At 37.2% G+C, this 26,255-nt stretch overlaps 1 protein-coding gene and 1 long non-coding RNA gene across 4 annotated transcripts in view; one reads left to right on the top strand and one right to left on the bottom strand.

The window, feature by feature from the left end:
* FBLN2 (fibulin 2) overlaps window positions 1-26,255 on the top strand; it is a 152,010-nt gene that overhangs the window by 30,575 nt on the left and 95,180 nt on the right. For all 3 annotated transcript variants that reach the window (XM_087954816.1, XM_087954815.1, XM_087954817.1), the window contains exons 2-3: window positions 3,975-4,072; window positions 4,639-6,062. In XM_087954816.1, the coding sequence (XP_087810942.1) occupies window positions 4,784-6,062 (1,279 nt within the window). In that variant the 5' untranslated portion in view covers window positions 3,975-4,072; window positions 4,639-4,783. The remainder of the gene's footprint in view (window positions 1-3,974; window positions 4,073-4,638; window positions 6,063-26,255) is intronic.
* The window catches only part of LOC148132032 (uncharacterized), a 124,573-nt gene that overhangs the window by 47,215 nt on the left and 51,103 nt on the right, over window positions 1-26,255 (bottom strand). The window lies entirely within an intron of this gene.

The raw sequence follows: 26,255 nt of genomic DNA, 5'->3' as shown, positions 1-26,255 counted from the left end.
TACTTAGACAAGCCCATGGGAATACGTTTCAGTGGCAATACTGTTTGGAATATGTGAATTTAAAAAAAGGGTTTGGAAACTTTTGCTCTATAGCACTGGTTCCCAACCTTTTCTTCACCACAGACCCTAAATACTTTTGTGGCCATGGACCATGGCCATGAATTCCCAAGACTTAACTCAAGATTTAAATCATAACATTTCTTCAATCCTTCATGGACCTCCTGTGATGACATCATAGTATCCAAGGGTCTGTGGACACAAGTTGAGAACCACTACTGCATAGGATTATTCTTTATATTTTTACCTGATTCTGTAAAAATGTGATGGTTCCCATTTTAGCTAATGAACAAATATTCAAATCAAAGCTTGAAGTAGCTCAAATGAAACTCTTTTGCTCATTTTCAATTTTGTAGCTATGTATCTAATTAGGGTTGATTTACAGAGACCTACTACATTATCAAGTGACATACTTTATATCCTAAAAGCATATTTTAAATAACTGTTGTTATGCCACACCATCTTCAGAACAAATTAAGAGTTAGGACCATAATTGCTGTACCAGATATACTTCTGTATCAGCCCATCCATGGATAACATGATCATTAGATTTTTAACTAAAATTGTAAAAAATGTATCACTTGTAAATAAGTTGATCCTTTCTTTATATGTTTTAATTTGCCCAATAAGATTACCCGTGGGTAACCCAGAGATTATCCTCTTCATGATATTTTGAGGGTCAACTTATTTGTAGATGAGCCTATACATGAATATCTATCTATCTATCTATCTATCTATCTATCTATCTATCTATCTATCTATCTATCTATCTATCTATCTCTATATCTCTCTCTCTCTCTCTATCTATCTATCTATCTATCTATCTATCTATCTATCTATCTATCTATCTATCTATCTCTATCTCTATCTATCTATCTATCTATCTATCTATATCTATATCTATATCTATATCTATATATCTATATATCTATATATCTATTATCTATATCTCTATATCTCTATATCTCTCTATCTCTATATCTATATCTATATCATCTATATCTATATCTATATCTATATCTATCTATCTATCTATCTATCTATCTATCTATCTATCTATCTATCTATATATCTATATATATCTAGGATATACAGGTACTTAAAAAAAGATTGCTTTATAAGCAATAAAGGTAAGATCAATTTTGGAGGTGCATTTTGGTATATCAAGTTCTCAGTTTTTTGAGAGTATATGTAGAAGTGATATTTTTTTAACAAATCACTGTAATTGGGGTTTATTCACATCATTCACAACTATGGGTAGGAAATCTTTTATGTTCATGACAAAAGAAATCTTCCTGTCCTTAGACGTCATGGGGTTTTGTTTTTAAAAAATAGCATTGTAATATCATGAATAAAATAAGTTGAAATGTATCAATTGCATGTTCAATTCAGATCAAGGACTACTAGGCTTAATGAGAGATACCAGGAATTGAGAGAAGATAGAAATATTGTAAATATGTTAATATGAAGATTTTGCTATGAGATTACCTTCGTATATTCTTCACATGACTTTCAGAGAAGGACAGTGATTGATATTGGTACAGCTGAGATGATGACTGTTGAATTCAGCCATCCTGGATCTTTAATGCTCTCTAGACTTGTCCAAATGTCCATGGAGATTCTCTATAGAATCCAGGTCATAGTTGAACTTAAAAAAAATAAACACGCTTCACTTCTTATCTAAGTTCTGAACTGGATAAGATGTAAAACATTTTAAAACAAAACAAAACAACCTCCCCCACAAGAAAGTCCAGTTGCCTTTTGAAAAAGCACCTATGGGACAACTAATCCAATTTAAACACAATTTGAGGGCATCAGGTTGAGAAACTTGTGTTAGAATGATAAGTGAATGGATTTTCCCTTTTGATGCCTAGTGTGCATTTCTTTTGTATCGTCTTTATGTCAATTTTGCTTTAACATTTTGGTTTGGAAGGGGCTTAAACCAGTATAGTATCATCAGTACCTTCATGTACAAAAGTGCATGCTTTTTGCCATCATTATCTGAATTGTATTATCAGTTTTATTTTCAATTCAGAATAAAAAAATTTGCTTTTGAAATGCAATATTAGGTATACATACACATCTAATGAGAAAAAAAAAAGAAGTTTTTAAAGCAAACCAAAGTTTGTTTGCTGGTACGTAGGATTTGTGTGTGCATTTGAGGCTAAATGCATATTCTTATGTGGGTGTCCAATGTTTGAAAAGTGAAAATTTAAAAAAAATATTGTTGCAAAGAACTTTAATAGTAACTTTATGTTTTATGAGTGATAAAGGAAAGCATCTCAGGCATAGCCACGGTGTTTTCCCCAGTTAATATGCAGTGGAGCCAATCTTTCCAACAGAGATGTCCAGAACCGTAAGGGTCAGAGTTTCACTTTCAACATCATAGCAGAAGTAGGTAGACAGAAATAATTTGTTTCCCTGACTCTACATGACATATTGACCTCCTATTGAGATGTGTTGCTGTATGGTCATTTACTTTATTCTTTGACTACCACAGGAAATAATAACAAATGTTCTGAGTAAGAACATAACAGTACCCGATCTTTACAAAAATAGCGATATTCCACTTGACCTACAAGATTGAAAAAGGACTCAAAGAAATGCTTTGTGTTCAACACTAAAGACAAATTTATTTTATTTATTTTTATTTATTTATTTATTTTTATTTATTTATTTGATTTGCCAATTGTTTACAAGATAATAAGTATAAATGTATACATAGTTGTGAATACATGAAATGGGTACATATAAGAAAAGTAAAAGAATAAGAGAAACAATAGGACAGGGACGGTAGGCACGTTGGTGCGCTTATGCACGCCCCCTACAGACCTCTTAGGAAAGGGGTGAGGTCAATAGTAGACAGTCTAAGGTTAAAGTTTTTGGGGTTTGGGGAAGAAACTACAGAGTCGGGTAGAGTATTCAGACATTGACCACTCTATTGCTGAAGTCGTATTTCCTGCAATCAAGTTTGGTGCGGTTTACTTTGAGTTTGTATCTATTGTGTGCTCTTGTGTTGTTATGGTTGAAGCTGAAGTATTCATTGACAGGTAGGGCATTGCAATGTATGATTTTATATACCATGCTTAAGTCAGACCGAAGACGGCGTAATTCAAGGTTTTCAAGTTCTAGAATTTCAAGTCTGGTGGCATAAGGTATTACTAGCGAGTAGAGAGTGGAGAACTCTTCTTGTGAAATATTTCTGGACTTTCTCAATTGTGCTAATATCAGATACGTAGTGTGGGTTCCAGACTGATGAACTGTATTCGAGTATTGGTCTAGCAAATGTTTTGTATGCTCTGGTTAGTAGTGTGATATTACCAGAGAAAAAGCTACGTAGGATTAGGTTAACAACTCTTAATGCCTTTTTGGCTATGTAGTTGCAGTGGGCTCTAGCACTTAGATCATTAGAGGTGAGTATTCCAAGGTCCTTTACAGAGCTTGAGTCATCAACAAGATCTTGACTATTCAGCTTGTATTTTATTTTCTGATTTTTTTGCCAATATGTAAGACAGAGCATTTATTTGTTGAGATTTGAAGTTGCCATTTGTTTGACCACTCTGATACATAGTCAAGATCTTTTTGTAGGGTAGCAGTATTGTCTGTGGTATTGAACATCTTTACATCATCAGCGAAGAGAACGCAATTGCTCTTAATATGATCACAGAGGTCGTTTATGTAGAGTATGAAGAGAGTTGGTCCTAGAACACTGCCTTGGGGAACACCACTATTGACAGGTACTGGATTTGATAGTACGCCCGATTTTGACCATTTGTCAAATGATTTTTAGAGCAAACCAGATGAACTTTGGGCTCTTCTATGCTCCCAATAATACTTTAGTGATAAACACTCATGTTAGGTGTAATGACATTCAGAAAATACTTTCCTGATTCCTAATATCGCTACTTTCATTGCAGGTCTTTCTTATGGTTCCTGGTGACCACATATCATCCCATGCTTGCTCATTACAGCAGTTAGTGCTTCACAGAAGTCCTGCAATGGACATTTACTGCAAGTAAGTTAAATTGGAGATGAGGAAAAAAATATTTTGGTGGAATACAACTTTTCAAGTTAAATTCAGACTCTATTGGGCCCAAATTCAAAACTAATTAATATTTTGATGCTATCTTGCCATTCATACCTCCATCAGAAAACAGAATGAGATATACTGCTAAAATACATTCAGACTAAGATCAGTATGAGAAAGAATTGTCTGTTTTTGTCAAGAATTATTTTAAAAGTTAGAACTAAGAAAAAGATACCCAAGAATATTAAACCTGTTAAAAAAAGTACCATTATAAAAACTTGCTTTTTATTTTACTTGGTGTTTGTTTTATAAGTAGATAAAGAGACATTTCTTAAACCTTTTTTTAAAAGTAAGAATAAGAAATTCAAGAAAGTAAGAGAAGAAATTTTTAAAATGTAGTCTGAAGATTGGTGTCTACAGTTGGATGAAGATTATGATTAATTTTATGTCAGTCTCCGGATGTTGGAGCTTTATCCATTTTTAAAAATAATCTAATGTTTAACAGGATATGTGTGAAGTATAGTACTTAACAAAGTTCTCTTTCATAAACCTAGGTTCTAGTTCCAAAACAGGATCCAGGGAAATATTTCTGACCAAGAGCTGGATGAACAAGAAGTTCAAGAGAGTAGTAAAGAAAGGAAAAGAAGCCCATAAAAAATTAGAAAAACTGAATGCTTGCCAAATATATTTAGGAAGATTATGGATAGGCACCAAATGTTCCACTTACATTGCATGAACACTGTCCTTTTGGTGCTTATTTGGACTGGCATTGCAACAGCACAGAAGGATTGCACAGGGGTGGAGTGTAAGCAGCCAGAAAACTGCATTGAAGAAGTTCTAGAGCCTGGAGAATGCTGCGCCTCTTGTCTGCAGCATGGTTGTACTTGCGAAGGATACCAGTACTATGACTGCGTGAATGTAGGCTTTGTCAACGGAAAAGTGCCTGAAGGACAGTCCTATTTGGTCGACTTTGGAAGCACAGAATGTTCTTGTCCCAAAGGCGGGGGTAAAATCAGCTGCCAGTTTATGTTATGTCCAGACCTTCCACAAAACTGCATTGATGCTGTTCTACCAGCAGATGGATGTCCCCAATGTGGAAGAATAGGCTGCGTCCACGAAGACCAGAAATACGCTGCAGGACATACATTCCACATGCCTACATGCAAAGTATGCCATTGCCCTAATTCTGGTGGTGACCTCATGTGCTATCAGCTCCCAGATTGTAATGAATCTATGTTAACCTCCCCTAATCCATCTGATACCATGGAAGCAGAGCAACACTATGATGATCCCTACAGTTACGACCAAGAGGCACCAGAAGGAGACACCACTCAGGTGGAGCCACCCAAAAAGTACTACAGCTTTTCAACCCAGTTGGAACAAGAGAGCATAGGCCAAGAACAAAGTGAGGATTATGACTACCTTGCAAGCAGTGTTACTCCCCCTTCACTGATTCAGTCTATTTCAGACCCAGCAATGCAGCAACCAACCAGCACAAATATCCCTCTCCTAAATCATCTGGAAAACAGGAACAACCATGAAAATAGCAAGGTCAGGATGAATACAAGCACAGTATCAGCAACCAAAGCACCACAAAGATATAAGATGACCACTACAAGTAGTGTGTTAAAGGAAGAAGTCATGGCAACAACTGAGACACCCCGGAATGGGCTGGAAGCGGAGAGACAAAATGCGATCAACCAGGAGAAAATTGAGCAAGGAGAAAATCCCCATTTTAGAATCAAACTAAACATGAAAAAAGACCAGAAATTAAAAGTACCCAAATCATTAGATTTCAAGGAATCCAAAAGAGATAACTTCCCTGAAGTCAAATTTAATCCGACACCATCATCACTGATTGCTTTGAAAGAAGACCGTAATTGGATAGCCCCCAAACAATCTCAAACACTTTATCATTACCAGCCTGATGAAGACGTGGATCCCAACTCTGTTCATACGTCCTCCAAATTATCAGAAGGTAAGATGTTGGTTTCAGTGCCTTAATGTTAAATCAGTAAACAGTAAAGTAGGACTGCTGCCTGTTTGCTGCAATGATGAAATGTACAGATAGCTCTCAACTTACAACACTTCATTTCGTCACCATTCAAAGTTACAACAGCACTGAAAAAAGTGACTTATGGCCATTTTTCACACTTACATCGATTGCCGCATCGTCATGGTCCTGTGTTAAAAATTCAGATGGTTTTAGCAGCTGGTTTATATCTATGAGGGCTGCAGTGTCTGGGAGTCATATAATCTTGTGACCTTCTGACAAGCAGAGTTAATGGGGAAGCCAGATTCACTTAACAACCATGTTACTAATTTTAACAAATGATTCACTTAACAACTGTGGCAAGAAAGGTCATAAATGGGGCAAAGCTCACTGAACAAATGTCTCACTTAGCAACATACATTTGGAGGTCGATTATGATAATAAGTTGAGGACTACCTGTAGTCTAACTAACACTTACAGACTCAGGAGGGTCACAGAAAATGCTAGCTCTTTGTAGAATAGTGATGCATAGTTTTAGTCAAAGTGAGTGGATAGCTGGTCAGCTGTAATGTAATTTACCATTTTTTCTTTCTTTGAGAGGTTATCAACATTTGGACTTTTTATCCATTTGATTTGATGGAAAAGAAATAACTTTTTGTTTTTTTCTGAAATTGAAACAGAAAAGTAATCAATGTTTCCACCCAATCAATGGGTACTTCCAGTAAACCTGTCATCCATTGCCATAGGAACACTGAGGTTATGTTCCCATGGCAAAATTCGCTGGATGCAACCATCCTATATGCATGAATTGAGTTAATGCAATGTTATGTCAGTCTATGTTATGGAAACTCTAGAAGTGACATATCTATAGAGATTGTCAGTCATCCAGGTCATGGTTGTCTCAAAGGTGCTTCTTCAAAAGGTAACTGGACTTTGTTTTCCCTTGAAGACCTTTTGCTTCTCATCCAAGAAGCTTCTTCAGTTCTGACTGAATGGTGGAGGATGGAAGAGTTTATATTCCTTGCAGTCATCTGATTGTTAGCACTCTTTCTGAGAGTCATTAAGCCCCCTTGGAGATTTATCTGGGCCCTCAGGGTCACCTGAATAATGCAAATGAATGTGAAACTTTCTTGCAGCTGCTGAAAGGACTATGTTGTAAACAGAAAATAGGTGATATCTTAATGAGCTGGAAACATTGATCATTGCACACCCATTTGCAGTATTGAGGTGATCCTGAGGGCCACTGAAAAGAAAGAGTGCTAATGACCAGTTAACTGCAAGAAATGTAAATCCTTTCATCCTCCACTCAGTCAGAATTAAAGAAATTTCTTGGAGGAGAAGTAAAACACCTTCAAGAAAAAACAAAGTCCAGCTGCTTTTTGAAAAAGCACCTTTGGGTCTAGAAGTGACAAGAATGAGGTTGCAATTAGAGTAATTAAAACAAAGAGCACTACAGTACTAAGGAGTTCCCTCTATAGTTACACTACTTATTATTTTAAGACAAATTGATATCACTTTGCTGGCATGAAAATATTTTAATATGCTGATTGTCATATTCAATTATGCCCATGCCACATATCTGCAAAAACTTACAGGAAACCCTGATTGTTAAGGACCTTGACTTTTGTTACATTTCTTCTCTGTAACAATGAGCCATGAAATGATCCCTTCCTGTTCCCATTGTGATAAGATGAGAAGTGAGATCAGATCATAATGGATGTTGCCCAAAATAAACCCTGCTTGTGATCTAAAGATTGCTGGGCTTGCCGCTCCCTTTCCTGTCACTCAGAGAGCCTCTATGCTTGCATTTCTCATGTGTTTTATTGCCAGGTCTAACTTAATTGGTCATGCTTGCCATCCTAATCAGAGGGAGACCTTATGGGTTTGGATTTCATTAAAATAATATCCTGACTCAGGTTTAAAAAAAAGTCTAGCGCCAAAAGATAAAATCCATTTATTTGTACAGTAAATAGGCTAAATTCTTGGGGGCTGAGCTTTAAAGTTGGGAAGCTGCCATCTCGTGACCTAAAGCACACATGCAGAAGAAGAAGATATCTATGGAGAAAGAGAAAACAAAAAGAGATTATTCTGCATATTGGCATCATTAAACTCCCAGTGGAGTGAGCAACCCATTCTTCCTTTATGCAGTGGAAGGCATGTGGAAATAATTTCACAAGATAACAACCCTTGGTTTTGAGAAAGAAGACTCTTGAGCAAGATATCCTCAGTGATTCTCTCATCCCTTGTCAAATCCACTCCCTGCCAAAGTTCTCACTAGTCATTCAGTCATTCTTGCTATTCAGAACAAGCAGGGATGTCAAACACCAGGGAAATCAGGCAGTTCGAATGTGTATAAAGATTTATTGTAAGCTCTCTACAAGAATCTGAACTAGTAACAGTCAAGGGAAATTAACAGGAGTTAACAATAGAAAGGAATTCAAGGTGGGCCTGACAGATCTTTTATGGGCATGCAGGGACTCCTGAATGATGAGGCATTTGACCCATCCCTTGGGCTCAGCCTGGTTATCTCCTACAGTAGGGAAGCCATGGCCCTCCAGAGCTACATCTTTAAGCAAGCTGGGCCAGCAAGACCAATGATGAGTACTGGTGGAAGTTGTAACTCAGCAACAATTTCTCCATACTATCTGTAAACCATACCTACACTGCTATAAGAAGTAGATGTTTGCTTTTGTTTTTCTTTATTAGTCCGCCTTAATGAAAGAAAGAATATCTGGAACAAGGCACATTAGAACTGGGGGCATTGGTTACTAACAGATTCTGCCCTAGGATACAACCCTTTCAAGAAAACACTGCTTAATACATGTTCTGTATCCTAGGATAGATTGGTGTTTTACTGGATATTGGTGCTTCCAGTCAGACTAGTTGAAACATTCTCTGTGACAAAGCTTTCTCAATGACAATATGAAAGCTGTGATGTCACTGTACTGTGTCCAGTTTTGGCAAGTAGCATCCACTGAATATGATGGCATAATGTTATGTATCATTAGATGTTTATGTGTAGAGATGTTAAAAAGAAATGACTGTAGTTTTCATGGGCAATTTGGCATCATTTATCCTGCCTAAGATAGCCACTCAGGGTGGGATTCTACCGGTTTGGCCCAGTTTGGGCGAACTGATAGCTTCGTGGATCAGCTGTGAGTGAATCAGCTCACTCTGATGATCAACTATTGGGCCCACTTGCCCTCCCCAGTTCTAGTGTGTGCTTTCCTGGTTTTCAAGCTCAGCTAATTCATGCAGCACAGTGGATTGCTGCGCATCAGCTGTTTAACACACAGAGATTACTGGAGAAAGTCAGTAGCAAATGCTCTGCATGTACATGAAGTGCATGTTCACCAAACCAGTTGTTACACCGTTTCAATCGCATCCCTGGAGCCACTGGAAATTCCTAGGCCTAAGCCACAGAGATAAGCATCAAATCAAAGATCAAAGCTTAAATCAAAGTTAGAGAACAAGCTAATTAAAAAGGTAAACATTTATGAGGAATTACTTTTACAACTTAAACTAAGAATCCTTTATGTTTTGGGGAAATTATATATATTTCCAGCAAGAAAATTTCTCACAGAGTTATTGTTTTAGGGAAAAAGGAGGAAGGAATATTGGGTATGTTTGCTGTTTTGAGTTATTTATAAAAATAACAAAGGGATATGAATAAATAGACAAAACAATATTCATGCATGTGAAATTAAATAAACGTAAAAAATACATAAGATGTTAGAAATATGTCACAATGGAAGCTTTTCCCTTTTTGCATTGCACACATGTATAAAAGGGATGACGTTTCTTTTTCATTACCACTATCTTGAATTTTTGGGGGGAGATTCCCTACAGGTGATATTGGTTGATCTAGATTTACCCCTCTGCAGTTTTATTAAACAACAATTTGATCATGAAGTTTTGTAATAAGTGGTGGTACTTAGCCAGCTTTGAATTTGGAAGCAAAGCAGGTGAAGGTGGCTTCTGAGATAGGAGATAGGCTAAATTAGGAAGTAAACATATCTGCAATATTGTCAAGAAACCTTCATGGATGTGTTCACAAAGTCATCAAGAAGTTGGCTCAGACTGAGGGAAGGTTTACTTTTTGTGTATTTCATTTGTGACATATCAATTAGTTTAAATCTGAGGTGTGTAAATGTGTTTCTAATAAATAAATAATTGTACTTCTTGCAACTATAAACCTTACTTGTACTCTCGTGTTTTGAGATTACTGAAATAGTTCTCAGTGCTGTTTTAGGTGCTACTCAATTTTCTTTAGTCTTCCCAATTATTTTCCTACTACTAATCCCAGTGTAGGCATTGTGAGGACATTTGGCATAATTTAAAAGGTTGGCAGCAGTCTGTTGATGTTGGACTGGATAAAGTTTTGTAGCTGTACTAGTGAATTTTCTAAGCTATAGATTAACAATTTAGGCTCCAATGGGAGAAATACAAAAATAGCTAAGTACCTCCAGAAATAATTTTTAGACCATGATTACACCTTTCCCCAATTCTGTCCTTCTAATGCTTAACTTCATTGCATCCTGAGCAAATTCAGTTATAAACTCAGAGCATTGGAAATAAGACCCAAATTGGTGATTTAGAAATTAAAAATAAAACTTTCTATGCATTTTAAAGCTTTTTTAAAATCCACCCTTCATTGATCTCAAATTGGGTTATATTGATTAAAATAATTACATAATTTCTGCAGTGAGTCCACTTTTAAGAGACTAAGTAACATATGTGAATTAGTTTTTAAAAAAGCCAACATTTAAAATATACAGAAAGGCCGGAAAGTGACCTTAGCATCTGGCTGAATGAGGTTGAAGAAAGTATCTAGTTAGGTTCTGGGCTCCAGGGAAGCAATTTTGAAAGGCCCTCTCTCTTAACATTTCAACTATTGCCCTCTGGAACAGCTGCAATTTTCAGGCCAACTTCAAAGGCAGCCCCAGGTAGATAAATGCTAGCAGTTTTTTGAATGGAGTTCTTGGAGCAAGGATAAGCTTGATTAGACTTGTTCTTGTTTGTATATCAGTAGAAATGTTGCAACAACACAATAGTGTAGATAATCAGGACTGTGCATATTTCACAAATCAAAGCATTTGTGTTATATTTTCTTACAAAAACATGTGATCAGAACACTTTATTTTTCAAAATAGGAATGTTACAAAGAATGTCACAATTAGGATTGCTTTCTCTCATTGTTGGGAGTAGAATCAGATTACTGCCTGGTGATCCTTGTTCCTTTCTTTGGAAGTAATAGTGACTCATTTGACTGTATCCATATGTGTTTCATGATTAAACACACATGCCAGTGTTTCTTTCTTTGCAACTCCTTGAAGCAGCACAAATGATGGCTGCTGAAAAAAGGAAAATCAGTGGGACAGAATGGTCAGAATGTCCACCTTCGGTGACATTTTGAGTGCAAGATAGAAGAAATGCTTTAAAAAAAATGCTTTGTGGTACTTTAGAAATCCAGAGTGATTATCCTTGCTGACAAGAGGAATGAAATTATCTTTTTAAAGGGTCAGTTGCTAAGTGCACTGCTCCCTCTGTCTTTCACCTTTCCCAGTTTTGGCTTAAGTAAGGTGAAAGTGGTTAGCCATTTCTAGCTTAACAGACTCTGACATTCCCGGAAAAGCAATCTCCTGAGTAAATTAATTCCCCTTTTTTTTTTGACAGTTTAGAATTCTTACTTGGATTCCTATTGAGCCCAGCTAAAGAGGGCAATGCATTTCCAAAGCGATAGACTTTTCTCAAATTTACAGGAGTTTAAGGACAGGTACTTAGCTCTGAATTACACTGGGCACAGCTTGTTCTGGATATATATTGGCAAACTAATTTGCAAAGAGTTCATAATGACAGGAGAAAAAGGAGAACATATAAAGAAGACAAAAGCAATGTTAGGCAATATGATTGTTCATTATTTATTTAGCATAAGGCATGATTAGTGAATGTGTGTTTGACAGTGAAGAACTGAAGGTGGTAAATCAGGGGTGTCAAACTCGCGTCGTCAGGGCAGCATCACATGATATATTGGGACTTTGCCCCCTTTTTTATTTATTTGTTTGTTTGTCAAACGTACAAGATAACGAGTATAAGTATGAACATAAACAAGAACAAAGGGAGTAAATACAGATAAATGGAGACAGTTAGGGACAGTAGGCAGGCTGGTGCGCTTATGCATGTCCCCTTTAAGGGCCTCTTAGGTGAGGTCCACGGTAAACAGTATGTGGTTGAAGCTGTGAGGGGTTGAGGTTGTAACAACAGAGTCTGGTAGGGCATTCCAGGGGTTGACCACTCTGTTGCTGAAGTCGTATTTTCTGCAATCGAGTTTGGAACAGTTTAGCTTGAGTTTGTATCAGTTGTTTGCCCTTTGCTAAACTGGGCATGGGTGTGGCCAGCATGTGATGTATCTGGCCTGTGGGCCGCGAGTTTGACAGCCCTGTGGTAGATTCTTCTCTCTCTTTGGACTCAAGAATAATTTAAAATGAAGTCTTTTTTATTGTTTATTGCTATGCTTATTTTTTTAAAAATAATGAAGCAAAAAAGAAGGGCTGTAACAATTTTAGGATTAACAGATAAGATTTTTTTTCAATAGCAATAAAAACGTGGACTTTCCGATTGCTAAGACATGTCTGTATTGAAAAAGAAAGAACAGAAGATGACTGACTGTCTCCCTGGTGCAGTGATTAGCCGAAACTCACATGCTTTGGGCATGTGGTGCAAGGAGATGATGGCTTGGCAAAAAGGACTACTTTTATCATGGTTGAAAGGAAATATAGGTAGTTCTTGATTTACGACAGTTCATTTAGTGACTGTTCGAAGTTAAAATGGCACTGAAAAAAGTGACATTGCCATTTTCCTCCCACTTATGACTGTAGAAGCATCCCCATGGTCACATGATCAGAATTTGATGCTGGGCAACTGACTCGTATTTATGATGGTTACAGTATCCCAGAGTTGTGTGACCTTCTGACAAGCAAAGTGAATGGGGAAGCCAGATTCACTTAACCACGTTACTGCCTTAACAATTGCAGTGATTCACTGAACAACTGTGGCAAGAAAGTTGGTAAAATGGGGCAAAACTCATTTGACAACTGTCTTCATTACCTATGGAAATTTTAGGTTCAATTGTGGTTGTAAGTCAAGGATTGCCTATATTTAAGTTTCTTAGCCCTCATAGCCATCCAGTCAGATGTGGTTAGTAACATCATGTCTTTAAACATCTGCCTGCATTTTCTTATGTCTTCAGATTTTAGCTTCTGAAATGCGTAAGCTTTTAACTTATGAAGTTTCACATAATAATGTTGAATTTGTGTAGTTTTTTTTTTCTAGTTTCTATGATTTCCATTTTTCATTTGATTTTATAATTTTGCATTTCTTGGAAAGAATAACACTGAAGGGCATGGAATAAGTTAAGATAATTACCAGAGGAACATTTTCTAACAATGTAAGCGTGATGCAAACTTCGAGTGTTATAGCCCTTCAGGAAACTAATCATAGGAGCCAAAGAATGCAAATTGCCCTTTGTTAGTTCAGGTGGGCTAATCTGAAACAGACACCAGTCGAAAGTGTTTTATAATGAGTGGACTTTACTTTATAATTATGCGGAATTAAAATTTCCTGCTTTTAATGCCAAGAAAGATGAACTACAGTCTATACATTTCAGAATAATAACTTATATGGTAGAGGTATGAAAGGCTATATGATAATTAGACATCTTTTCAATGTTTATGCTTTTTGTCATCTTTACTAAGCAAGGGTAATGCATGTTGATTCTACCTTTTCATAGGTTGGCTTTATCATATTGAATAGTCAGGTGTAAAGGGATCACCTCTTCAGATCAGGTTTACAGTAGTGAGAATACAATCTTCTGCCCAATCAGGAATTCTTAACAATAACAGTATAACAGAGTTGGAAAGGACTTTAGAGGCTCTCTGGTTGAGTAAATCTCTCTTCATCAAGAGACATGGGGCATATAAAAGAAAAGTTACTCATACTTTACTTGTTCAGGATTATTACTTTTTTTTTTAGCCTTGAAGAACAAGAGCACCGTTATTTTTCAGAGCATACTGAAAAATAATTGTATTTAATACTTTTGAATTACATGAAGTAAAGGATTATTTTGTTAGATTCAGATGCATACACATCAAAACTGGGTTTATACATCACTCAGAAAGCATGGTTGATTGTGTAAGGGAAAATCAATAGCATTTCAATTTTTAGACACAAATGTAGTCTACATTCACATAACAAGTCACACAGCCACTGCAAAACAAGTAATATTTATAGCATTTCTCTAAAGTATATAAACCTGAATTTTTACAATTCACTTTTTAAACATAGTCTCTTGGTCACTGAAATTTTCCAACATTTTCATTACATTTAAAGTAATATTCTTTGCACAGCAGCTCACAAGGTTAGAACGCTGGATTGACAATTGGCAGCTTTGCATTCAAGACCTGTTGCTGCCACGGGGTGGGGTGAGCTCCTGCTACTTGCTTCAGCTCCTGTTGATGTGGGCGATTGCAAATTGATAAATGGGTACCACTTTGGTGGGCAACTTAATGGGATGCAAAAAGAGCCCCCAACTGGGCATCTTCTGGGTGACAGTGATGTCACCGGCAAATCCTTTCACCATGGAAGTATTTCGGTGCTTCTGACACAGAAGTATTATTATTCCATTCAATTTTTTGTAGGCTCCTCATTTAGTCCATTGATTTTCAAAACCATGTTTTAATTCCATGAAAACTACTTGGTCTTTTTTTGGGGGTGGGGGGGTTAATTTAGCTAGGAATGTACAGTGTTTGGTTCTGGGGTTGAAAAGGAGTTGGTGTAGGCATATATATCGTACCTCCTGATGCTTTTTAAAAGTTGTATCTTTCCTCTTCTTTCTCTACCCTGGGCTCTTATCATAGCTACACAATCCTAGGTAGACACTTGGCCAAAAGTGGGGAGATGCTCAGTTTAGGTAGCTGCTAGAGTTATTCTGCTTGATAATTGGCAGAATTGTAATTCTGAATGTGTAAGTATGGTCATCTACTGAACTGTCATATTTTCTTCCAAAAAATATTGAAGATTGTAGCCGCTGTTAGGAATGGTTCATTTATATCCTATTAAATAGATTATATTTGTGGCTCATAATTATTATAGGACCATTTATTCTGAGTGAACAAAATATTTCAGACCTTTCTGTAGATAACATATCTTAACTCTTTAGGGATTTTAAATAGCAAGTCAATGATTTTTTAAGGGGGGGGGATATTTTATATTATATTGACTTTCACCAAGCTACTCTTACCAAGGTGACTTGTCACAAGTGTGATTGGACACACAGGAATTTGTCTTGGTGCAAATGCTCTCAGTGTACATAAAAGAAAAGATACATTTGTCAAGAGTCAAGAATCACAAGGTACAACACTTAATAATAGTCGTAGGGTACAATAAGCAATCAAATCATACTAGGAAACAGTCAATATAAATCGTAAGGATACAAGCAACAAAGTTATAGTCATACAGTCACAAGTGGGAGGGGATGGGTGATAAGGAGTGATGAGAAGATTAATAGTAATAGTAGAGGGAATTATTTGTTTAGCAGAGTGATGGCATTCGGGAAAAAAACTGTTCTTGTGTCTAGTTGTTCTGGTGTGCAGTGCTCTATAGCATCGTTTTGAGGGAAGGAGTCAAAACAGTTTATGTCCGGAATGTGAGGGGTCTGTAAACATTTTCACAGCCTTCTTTTTGACGAGTGCAGTATACAGGTCCTCGATTGAAGGCAGGTTGATAGTAATTGTTTTTTCTGTAGTCCTAATTATCCTCTGAAGTCTGTGTCTGTCTTGTTGGGTTGCATAACCAAACCAGACAGTTATAGAGGTGCAGATGACAGACTCAATAATTCCTCTGTAGAACTGGATCAGCAACTCCTTGGGCATTTTGAGCTTTCTGAGTTGGTGCAGAAAGAACATTCTTTGTTGTGCTTTTTTGATGACGTTTTTGATGTTAGGTGTCCATTTTAGGTCTTGTGATATGATAGAACCTAGAAGTTTAAAGGTCTCTAATGTGAACACTGTGTTGACTAGTATTATAAGAGGTGGTAGTATGGGAGGGTTTCTTCTAAAGTCTACCACCATTTCTATGGTTTTGAGTGTGTTCAGTTCCAGATTGTTCCGGTTACACCATGAGGCAAGTTGTATAACCTCCTGTCTGTATGCGGATTTGTCATTGCCTCAAATGAGAGCAATCATTGTTGTGTCATCTGCAAACTTCAGTATTTTAACAAATGGATTGTTTGAGATGCAGTCATTGGTATCTAGGGAGAATAGAAGTGGAGAAAGCACACAGCCTGGGGGGCGGGGTGTCCTGTGCTAATTGTTCAGGTATCAGATGTGATTCTGCTTAATTTCACCTGCTGCTTCCTGTCTGCTAGGAAGCTTATGATCCACTTACAAGTGTGTTCAGGTACCGCTAACTGGTTTAGTTTAGTTAGAAGAATGTCTGGAATGATGGTATTGAATGCTGAACTGAAGTCTACAAGGAGGACCCTTGCATAGGTATTTGCAGATTCAAGGTCTGTCAGTCTTTGTCAAGAATTGGAATACTTTGTAACAATAAACTACACTACTCACGTGTAATCCTGTGTGATAATAGGGTTTATTGTTGTATTCCCAATCAAGTTCAATAGCAACGACAACGGATTCCCATGCATGCAAAGCCAGTGTTGGAAGCGGTTATCTTCCAGTGCTGTTTTTATCCATTTCTGCTAATTACCTTGATTACCCTGCTAATTACCGTGACATCCACCTATTGCCTAATCCCCTGTGCCCCACCCCATGCCTAATTACGCCCACCTAACATCAACCTCCCTCCTACTCATGTGCAATCCATTATTCCAACATCATATACTCAGTGTAAACAGTGCAATCAGCTGTCACCAATCCCTCATAACAGCTGATCTAGCCACAGGTAATTCACTACACCCCCCCGGACATTCCCAGCAATCTAACTTCCCCACCCCGCAATGTTCTCATTGTGTCAATAGAGGCAAAGCCGACGCTGCAATCTTGGTCCCTCTGCCAAACTCTGGAAGCTTCCCATTTAGCTGACACTGCAACCCCGGACCCTCCGACAAGCTCCAGAAAACTTCCAGCTGATGCTGTGACTCCGGACTCTTGAACAAGTGTCAGAAGACTTCCATCTATTATGTCGGGCTCTGGACTCTGGGTAGGTTGTTGAGCGCAACAGTGTTGTAGGATGTAGTGCAGAGCCATATTAACAGCATCATCTGTCGACCTATTTTCTCAGTATACAAACTGCATGGGATCTAACAGTGGATCCGTGATGGTTTTCAGATGGGACTAGCCTTTGAAAGGTTTTCATAACTACCAATGTTAGAGCAACTGGTCTATAGTCATTCAGTGGAGGGCTCCTTTGGCACTGGGGTGATAGTAGAGCATTTGAAGCAAGAAGGAACATAGCACATCTCTAGTGATTTATTGAAGATTCTGGTGAAGATGGGGGCCAATTGGTCAGCACAGACTTTTAAGCAAGAATGAGTTATCTTGTCTGGCTGTGGTGCTTTTCCTGGCTTTTGTCTGTGAAATAGACCTTGCACTTCTTTTTCTGTGATCACCAGATGTTGTGAACCCCAATGTATTGGGGTCAGTTGAGGAGGCTTGGCTATTGTTGGTGTGTTTGAGATTGGGGTTGTGGAGATATGTGGCTGTAGTTTCCTTTCAAACCTACAGTAAAACACATTCAGGTCATCTGCTAGATGTTGATTTCCTTCTTCCTGGGAAGAGGTTTGCTGTCGTCAGTGATGTTTTTAAGAATTTTCCACATGTTTTCTGGTTCATTTGTTGAGAACTGATTCCTTAACTATTCACAGTAGCTGCTCTGATCTCTCTCATTAATATGTTTCTGGCCTGATTGTATGGCATTCTGTCACCTTTTCTGTACGCTTCTTCTTTGGAAGTTAAGTTTAGCTGTGAACCAAGGTTTATTGTTACTATATATTTTCAGGTTCCTTGTTGGACACATAAGTCTTCACAGAAGCTGACATATGGTGTTACAGTATCTGTGAGGTCATCTTGGTCTGCAGAGGTATCTTCAAAAACATTCCAATCAGTGCAATCAAGGCAAGCCTGGAGCTTTAGCTTTGCCTCATCTGTCCAAGTCCTGATTTAATTGTTGGTTTCATGCAGGGGTGGGATTCAGTTTTTTAACAACCGGTTCTGTGGGCATGGCTTAGTTGGTGGGTGTGGCTTGGTGGTCATGTGACTGGGTGGGCATGGCCAACTCGACATCATTCATCTTAAGGGGCGCCTGGCCTCTCAAGACAGTGGGGATGCTGCAATGGTCATGTGTGAAAAATGGTCATGTCACTTTTTTCAGTGCCATTGTAACTTTGAATGGTCACTAAATGAACTGTTGAAAGTCAAGGATTACCTGTACAAAAATACAAAAAGCTTCTTTGCTTGCAAAAAGCTGCCCTAAATACCAATCATCAAATTAAAAATACCTGCAAGCCAGAGCACCTTGAGGAATGAAAATAGTTAAAATGCAGTGATAACTATCAGCAGCCAACTCTTTCTCATAAAGTGAAATCCTTTAGCAGAAAGGTCATTTAAGCTCTCTAGAAAAAGCACACCCAGGAAAAGCAATCCTTAGATCCATTTGCACCATTAAAAAAACCAGCTGGCCTCACTCACCTCACAAGTTATCCTAAGAAAATCATCTAGATTTAAGGAAATGTTGCATGCCCCCCAGAAAGGCAGTAAAAAAAATCAGTGCCAAGCTTGCATCCTGCCTCTTGGAAGTATACCCCAAAAGGACAGTACCAGATAGTACTAAAGCAGTGAAGGAAGACCCCCTCTCCAGATAGAAAAAACACACACCATGAGGCAGGAAAAAATTCAAACACAATACAAATAATTAAATCACAACAGTAGCTGTTGCTTGTTGAAGCTGAATAAGGAAAATTATCCCATCAATAAACACAGGAGTAAACATCACCAAGCACAGAATTAACCTTCACCAAAAACCAGTTTTAGACCAAAACTCAGGGTATGTAAACTCATGTTTGAATGTCAATCTTTCTAACTAGCCAAGAAGCCTTGCTGAATGTCACTCATCTTGGTTCCCTGTCACTAAAACTTTGCTTCATTATTCAATTATTTCTTCAAAGTGCTGATTGTCCGGAGAAGTATTTCCTCCCAACAGCAGTATAAAAATCTTAAAACAACCCTTCCCTTTTAAGAAAGTCAAGCGTCAGAAGCTCTGGAGACAGGAAGTCTAGGTGTACTGGCAAGAATGTAATAAGGGTGGAAAAAAACAAAAGGAGATTGCTTCTAAACTGCTTAGAAAGTTAACAAGGGGTTCTATAGAACCAGACAGAACCGGTAGAATCCCACCCCTGGTTTCATGGTTTTAAGTCTTTGTCTGTAGGTAGGTACAAGGTGAATCATGCAGTGATCAGAGTGTCCCACAACTGCTCCTGGTAAAGACCTATAAGCACCTTTTACTGTTGTGTAGCAGTGGTTTAAAGTATTTTTGCCTCTGGTAGGATAATTTACATGCTGGAAATATTTTGGGAGCTCTTTCCTTAAATTTGCTTGATTGAAATCTCCTAAAATGATGGGAAGGGAATCTGGGTGTTTGGCTTCAGTCTCCATAATTTGATCTGTTAGAGTTTGTAATGCCTTGTTTACACAAGCTCATAGGAACATGCACAGCTATTAGGAGAAATGAGGAGAACTCATGTGGAGAATAAAATGGCTTTCAGTTGATACGTAAAGACTCTAAGTTTTCATCACAGAATTTATATATTATAGTTATATCCTGAGACCAGCTATTGTTGATATATAAACCTTTTGTTTTACCTGATGTCTTTTCAATTCTGTCCGATCTAAATGTCTGAAATACTGGGATGTATATGCTGTTGTCTTCATGAATTTCTGCATTAATCCAGGTTTCAGTAAAATAGAGAACTGCTGAGTTGTAGAAATCAGTATTGCATCTATTTAAAATCTGTATATATTTGGATTCAAAACTCAAAATTGGCTTGTATTTTGCATTTTGACTGCATAAATTATAAGAAGGAATAATATTTTTCACTATTCAAGCTTTCTAGCTTTCTGAGTGGAAAATTGAAATAAAGAGTTTGAAGGGAAACTTGTGTAGATTAATTTGGCTCACCTGACTGTGAGATTTAAGGTTCCCTTGTCCCCCTCCATTTTGTCAACCATTTAAGTTTTCTAAGCTAAATTTTGAATGATAATTTGAATTCATGATTCAAATGCATATATAATAAAACATATGGAATGAATACAAAATGAAAACAACAACAACAATAACAATAATAATCACAATCATCATCATCATCATCATCATCATCATCATCATCATCATCATAGAAAACCCAAACAAGGCAACACTTGTGTTGGAGACCTACTCAAAGTCACAAACATATTCAACAAGCTATTTAAAACACCAGATTAGATTAAGTTTTTGTCAGGTTTTGTCAGGTTCTAAAAACCAAGAAATTTGAGATTTTTCTGAGCGGTTTTCTTTATTGTTCCTCGTCTATAGACAGAAATAGGCAGACTACTTGCACCAAAATATTCTGGGACTATTAGGGATGAGCCATATTCACCCTCTTCCTCTCACACCAACTATTTAAACTGTGTTGTCTCTTGCTCCTCTGGAATTCATTCCTTCCCTCCCGGAATACAGACCAACATTCTATCACAGCTTTTTTTAAAGATTAACAAAAATTTCCATACCAAAAAAAAAGGATGATAAAAAATGTCTGATATTGAATTTGAAGTGACTGCATTGTCAGAGCCCAAGATAAATGTGGGAAGGAACAGCAGACGCTCAAGTTAAATTTCTCTGTAATGTTTTTCAGATTGCAGATAGGATTGTTAACATATTTTCTACAATGAAAAAAGTGCCAAGTGGTATTTAAAAACACAGCCAAAACAAACTAGGGTGACTTAAAACCTAATCACCCAAGCATGGTGGTTTTGTAGCTAAGGAGACGGGACATAGTGTATAAAGTTATTTGGAAAAATAATAAAGTTGCATATAATTTGGGTTCATGGGTTTGTTGATAGATAAGAGGTGGGATATGGGAAGTTGTATTTTAACAGAAATTGATAATTACTTAAATTGTTTATACTTGTGATGATGAGGGAAGTCACTTCTTTAGATATTTCTTTTTTTTTCTTTTACTATATTCTTATTTTTTCTTTCTTTTTTCTGTCTGATTTTTATTTATTTTTTTCAGAGCTGCACATATGATGGCATTGTAAAATAGTGATACAATGAATCATATCTGAGCTTTTCATTAAAATCACTAACAATATTATGGCCAAATACCAAGCTGTTTTTCATTGAAATAATTTCAATGGCAGGTAATGTTTGATTCAACTGATAACATTTATGCTTTTCTTGGTACTAAACCAAAACATGTGAATATGTGGAATTAATAACAGTTTAATTCAAGAGAGACATAAGAAATATGAGAGTGCCAAGTTTTTTAAGTCATGAATTGCAGATGTGAGTGAATATTGCTGTTATCTATACAGGCTAACTTAAGTTGTCATTTGGGCTCTAGTAGTGTTCTGCAAGCTCATATTTTACCTATGTGTAGTATTATTAAGATTTCATTGTCAAACAATTGATCATAAACAATTGAGAAAGATGGAGATGATCCTATCTTGTTATTCACTAATGGTAACAGGTTCAATTTCTGTTAAAATATATTTTGAGCAAAATATCTGGCATTACAAAATAAAGAAAAGGAAAACATTGTCAGGATTAACAAAAAAGTGGATATTTTATTATTTACAATATATTAGGAAAATATAGCAAAAATATTTGAGACCTATCTACAGCAGCAAAACAATCAGCCAACTCCATTTGCCCTCACCCTGATAATGTTACATAGCCTGGAAATGAAACATCTGCAAGAAAACAACCAAACTCAAAACCAGTCAATGACCACTTCAGTTTCAACCGCAACAATACAAGAGCACACAACAGATACAAACTCAAAGTTAACCACTTCAAATTCGATTGCAGAAAGTACGACTTCAGCAACAGAGCAGTCAATGTCTGGAATGCACTATCTGATGCTGTTGTTACATTCTCAAACCGCCACTCCTTTAACCTTACTGTTGACCTCACCCCATTCCTAAGAGGTCTGTAAGGGGCGTGCATAAGTGCACCATTGTGCCTCCTGTCCCTGTCCTATTGTCCCCAGTTATTCATATCTATTTCCTGTATTCTTACTCATGTTTATACTTGTACCTATTATCGTGTAAGCAATTGACAAATCAAATCAATCAATCAATCAATCAATCAATAGATGGGTTGATGCCAGAATTCCCATTGACACAGTATCTGGAAATTAAAACCTTCCCATTTCAAGAGTTTACTTTACTGCAAGAATTTCAGATTTCAGTGGTGTGCTGATTTCTTGCTCCAGAGAGCGAATTCTTATTTTTAAGCAAGGTCTCCATCAAGGACTCTAGATTAAAATTATTAAAGAGATGCATTCTTGCAAGTAAATTATATCATTCTTTCTTCTAATCTAAGTTAGGGATATCTCTAAGTTTAGAAAATATGTCAGCTTTGCCATCACATTCTGAATGTGCAAGGAAAACATGAGCATGTTTTGGCTTGAACATAAAAACATGAGCATGTTTTGGCTTGAACATAAAAAGCTCTTCCAAAAAATCTAGTTGCCACAAATTAATTCTACTTTAGGGACTTTGAATATTTGGCTGCTAAGTACATGTTTGGAATTTTTACTGTGAATGTTACTGTGGTGTGATGACAATTTCAATGTTTTCTGGCAATTGTTCACTTGGATAAGCAAATAATGTTTTGTTTTATTTGTTTCTCTAATAGTAACAGTTGCAAAGGATATATGCATGAATCTATATTAAAATGTCAGTTACACAACTTGTGGTCCTCCAGATGTTGCTGAGTTACAATCTCTGGAATCCTTTGCTATTAGCTGGGGTCATTGGGAGTGATGCTTCTGTTTATGACTTTCTGAAAAAAACAAACTAGCGTTTCTCAATCTTGTCAATTTTAAGAAATGTGGATCACAACTCCCAGAATTCCCCACCCAGCATGGGTTTTGCTGGGTTGATATCCATGCTTCTTAAAGTTGACAGTTCTTGAAAATGAAGGTCAAGATTTGTAAAGTTGGCAAGATTGAGAAACACTGCTGTAGACTATGACATTCACATGAGTCTCAAACTAAAATAAAATTTCGGAGATTTCCAGAAGGTAGTCTAGAACAGGGGTCGCCAACCTTTTGGACCTCAGGGACCACCAAACTCATAATTTTAAATCCCATGGATGACTAACCGGTTCTGTGGGCATGGCCTAATTTGTGGTTGTGGTTTGGTGGTCATGTGACTGACTGGGCATGGCTTGTATGTAATTATTACAAATATTTATATAAATATTGATTTTTTTTATAAAAAAGAGCAACTTTTACCCCAAATCTGGCAAAGCAGGCAGGCAGATTGAATTGCTCACAGAATCACAGATTCATTCAAAAATCTATCTATCTGCCATTGGCTAGCTCAGTCTGTCACATAAAATTTGCTTGCAAGCAAACTCACAAAATTAACTCATAACACCATGTATGTAAATATTGATTTTTTTATAAAAAGAGCAACTTTTACCCCAAATCAGGCAAAACAGGCAGGCAGATTGAGTTGCTCACAAAATCATTCAGTGATCTATCTATCTGCCAGTGATCTATCTAGCAGTCTCTCAAATTTTTTTGCCATGAGTCTGCAATGAATAATAGAACCTTCAGTGCTAAGGTAGGTTCAGCTGTGCTTAAAAGCAGAGCCAAAGATCTAAAGACTAGCTAGAAAGCAAGAAATCCAACCAGAAATCCTGCTTCCTAGCTAATCTAAATCTCCCGGCACAGCAGAACAGCTGATGGTTGGAAAAAGGAAAAATACCAATTTAGCAGGCAAGTTTGCCGGGTAAGGAGTGAGTGGGCGGGGAGGGTTCCCGCGGGCCATGTGGGCTGTGCAGCCTTGTGTTTCTGTGCAGCCTGGATTAATTGCTTGGGGGGGTGCTCTGGGGGTGAGATTTCTCTGCGGCCCACCAAAAAATTTTCATGGCCCGCCAGTGGGCTGCAGCCCACAGATTGGCGACCGCTGGTCTAGGATGTACATCATCTGGACATTTGAAGTAGGCATTATTGACATGCTAATGACACTGTTCCATTTTTCATATTTATCTAATCCTGGAATTGTAGCTTATGTTTAGTTTGGCGGTGGTAACGCTTTGCACATGGAATGATAATTGAGATCCTGACAACTCTGGGTATGACTATCTATTTGATACTGAGTTGGTGCTTGTCTTACCTTAAGCACCAAGTTTGTTGTTTGAAGGGCAAATGAATAACTTTTCATCAGCTTTTATTTAGTATAAAGTTGTGTCCTTGTATTGGAAAGAAGTTGTTAATATCAGCCAAAACCTACAACTGGTGCAGAATATGGCAGTCACTTTTTCATCAAAGTTGATGAATGTCCCTGCTTTTTCTCATCCTCTTCCCTTTCCATTCAGCAACAGCAGCAGACCTTCAAGTAAGGACCAAGGCTCTGAGTTGATGGTTCACAGAGGGCAGTTGAAATTAGCTCAAAATCCATGTGAAATTAGGTTGAAGACTGCCTGTCCTTTCCTAGGACTGTCAATGATCTGGTTCAAGTTATAGCTTCTCCTATATTAACATATTTGTGCTGTGTTTCAAAGACTAGAGTCAGTTCACTAAAATTATTGACCTATCTTATAATTCATTAACCCCCAGAGAACTTGTACAAAATGTCTTTGTCAGAAATAATGTAGGATACAGCAGCTAACCACTGTAGCAGTTGGATTATCTTCTTCCCAATTAAGTCTGAAGGGCTTTCTTTCTTCTTAATTGCAAAAATCAATCTTGGTTCATCACAATTCTGAGAGATATTATTATACCTCCTTTGACTTCTTTTATTGTAACAGAACTTTGTTGGTTATTATTTTATTCTCTAGCTTGCACATACAATTATATTAATTGGAACTGAGGTTGCAATCGTCAGCAAGCATCAACCTCAGTGGGAGGCGCTTCTGAACAAACACATGTTTTTGGACTTCTTTGGGTTTACATTTTCATAGAAAGCCAGGATGTAAATATTTTTATCTTTCTCTGTTTGCACACAAGTATATCTGGGCACACATGCACACATGTTTGTAGACTGTTTTTCAGAGCTGGCATCAGTCAAAACATCAGCCTGAAATTTCAGTGATTGTGTTGCTCTGGACCTAGATTTGCCAATTGACACAAGTCAGAATGCTGGCCCTTGAACTGTATAGTCTGCCTTTTATGATTTATTTCCTTTCCAGTTTTTCCCTTGGTAGGTGGTACAGAATAGGCATTTAATCAGCTGCAGGCTACAGACGCCAATCCAGCCTCTCAGATTGTTTACATTTCAGAGCCAGACTGAATTTGGAATGTACTGTGTGGTTGACTGTATTTGAGCCTCTATAGATTTCTTAGCTTGCATTTACGAGATGATAGCCATCTTCTCTGCTATACTGAGAAAACTATTATTCACTTCCAAATAGTGGACATTACTGTTAATTGTATGGTCATAAAATCCTTGGAATGATACAGTTTCTTGAATTTACTTTAGGGAATGACTGTATAGATTTGCTTCACGTCTTTCTGGCTTTACACACTCTATAGCCAAGTTTTAATGCCAAGCCAAGTCTGTTTCCATGCCATTATCAGTGTGCTGCGGTGCATATATGAAGAAGACATCCTGACTATTTCCAATCCCTAAGGCTGCAAACAGTTGTAATGCAGTTAAAGTGTTGTGTACACAAGGAATGATTCAAATGCTTCTACATTTTAGCCTAGAAAATGGTTATCCAGAGAGCTGTTTGATGAGATTCTTGGATAAAATCCTGACTAATAGTGTATACTATGTGCACCATGGACTTTCTCTTAATTTATAATTCTTGGGCGTAGTACGGGTAAAACCATTTTAAGGATTACTGCTCCAATCAATGTAAAAATTAAACTCCTTTCTTAAGAAGTAAACAAAAACAATTCTGAAACTAATTGTGTATTGTCAAATGACTATATGGACAAATGCTTCCCAT

Source organism: Notechis scutatus, chromosome 2 (genome assembly GCF_049901735.1).
Source record: "Notechis scutatus isolate UNSWTSFEM ecotype Mainland chromosome 2, rNotScu1.2, whole genome shotgun sequence".
Classification (NCBI taxonomy): domain Eukaryota; kingdom Metazoa; phylum Chordata; class Lepidosauria; order Squamata; family Elapidae; genus Notechis; species Notechis scutatus.
Note: the sequence above shows the minus strand (reverse complement) of the source record. Positions and strands in the feature narration are given on the sequence as shown.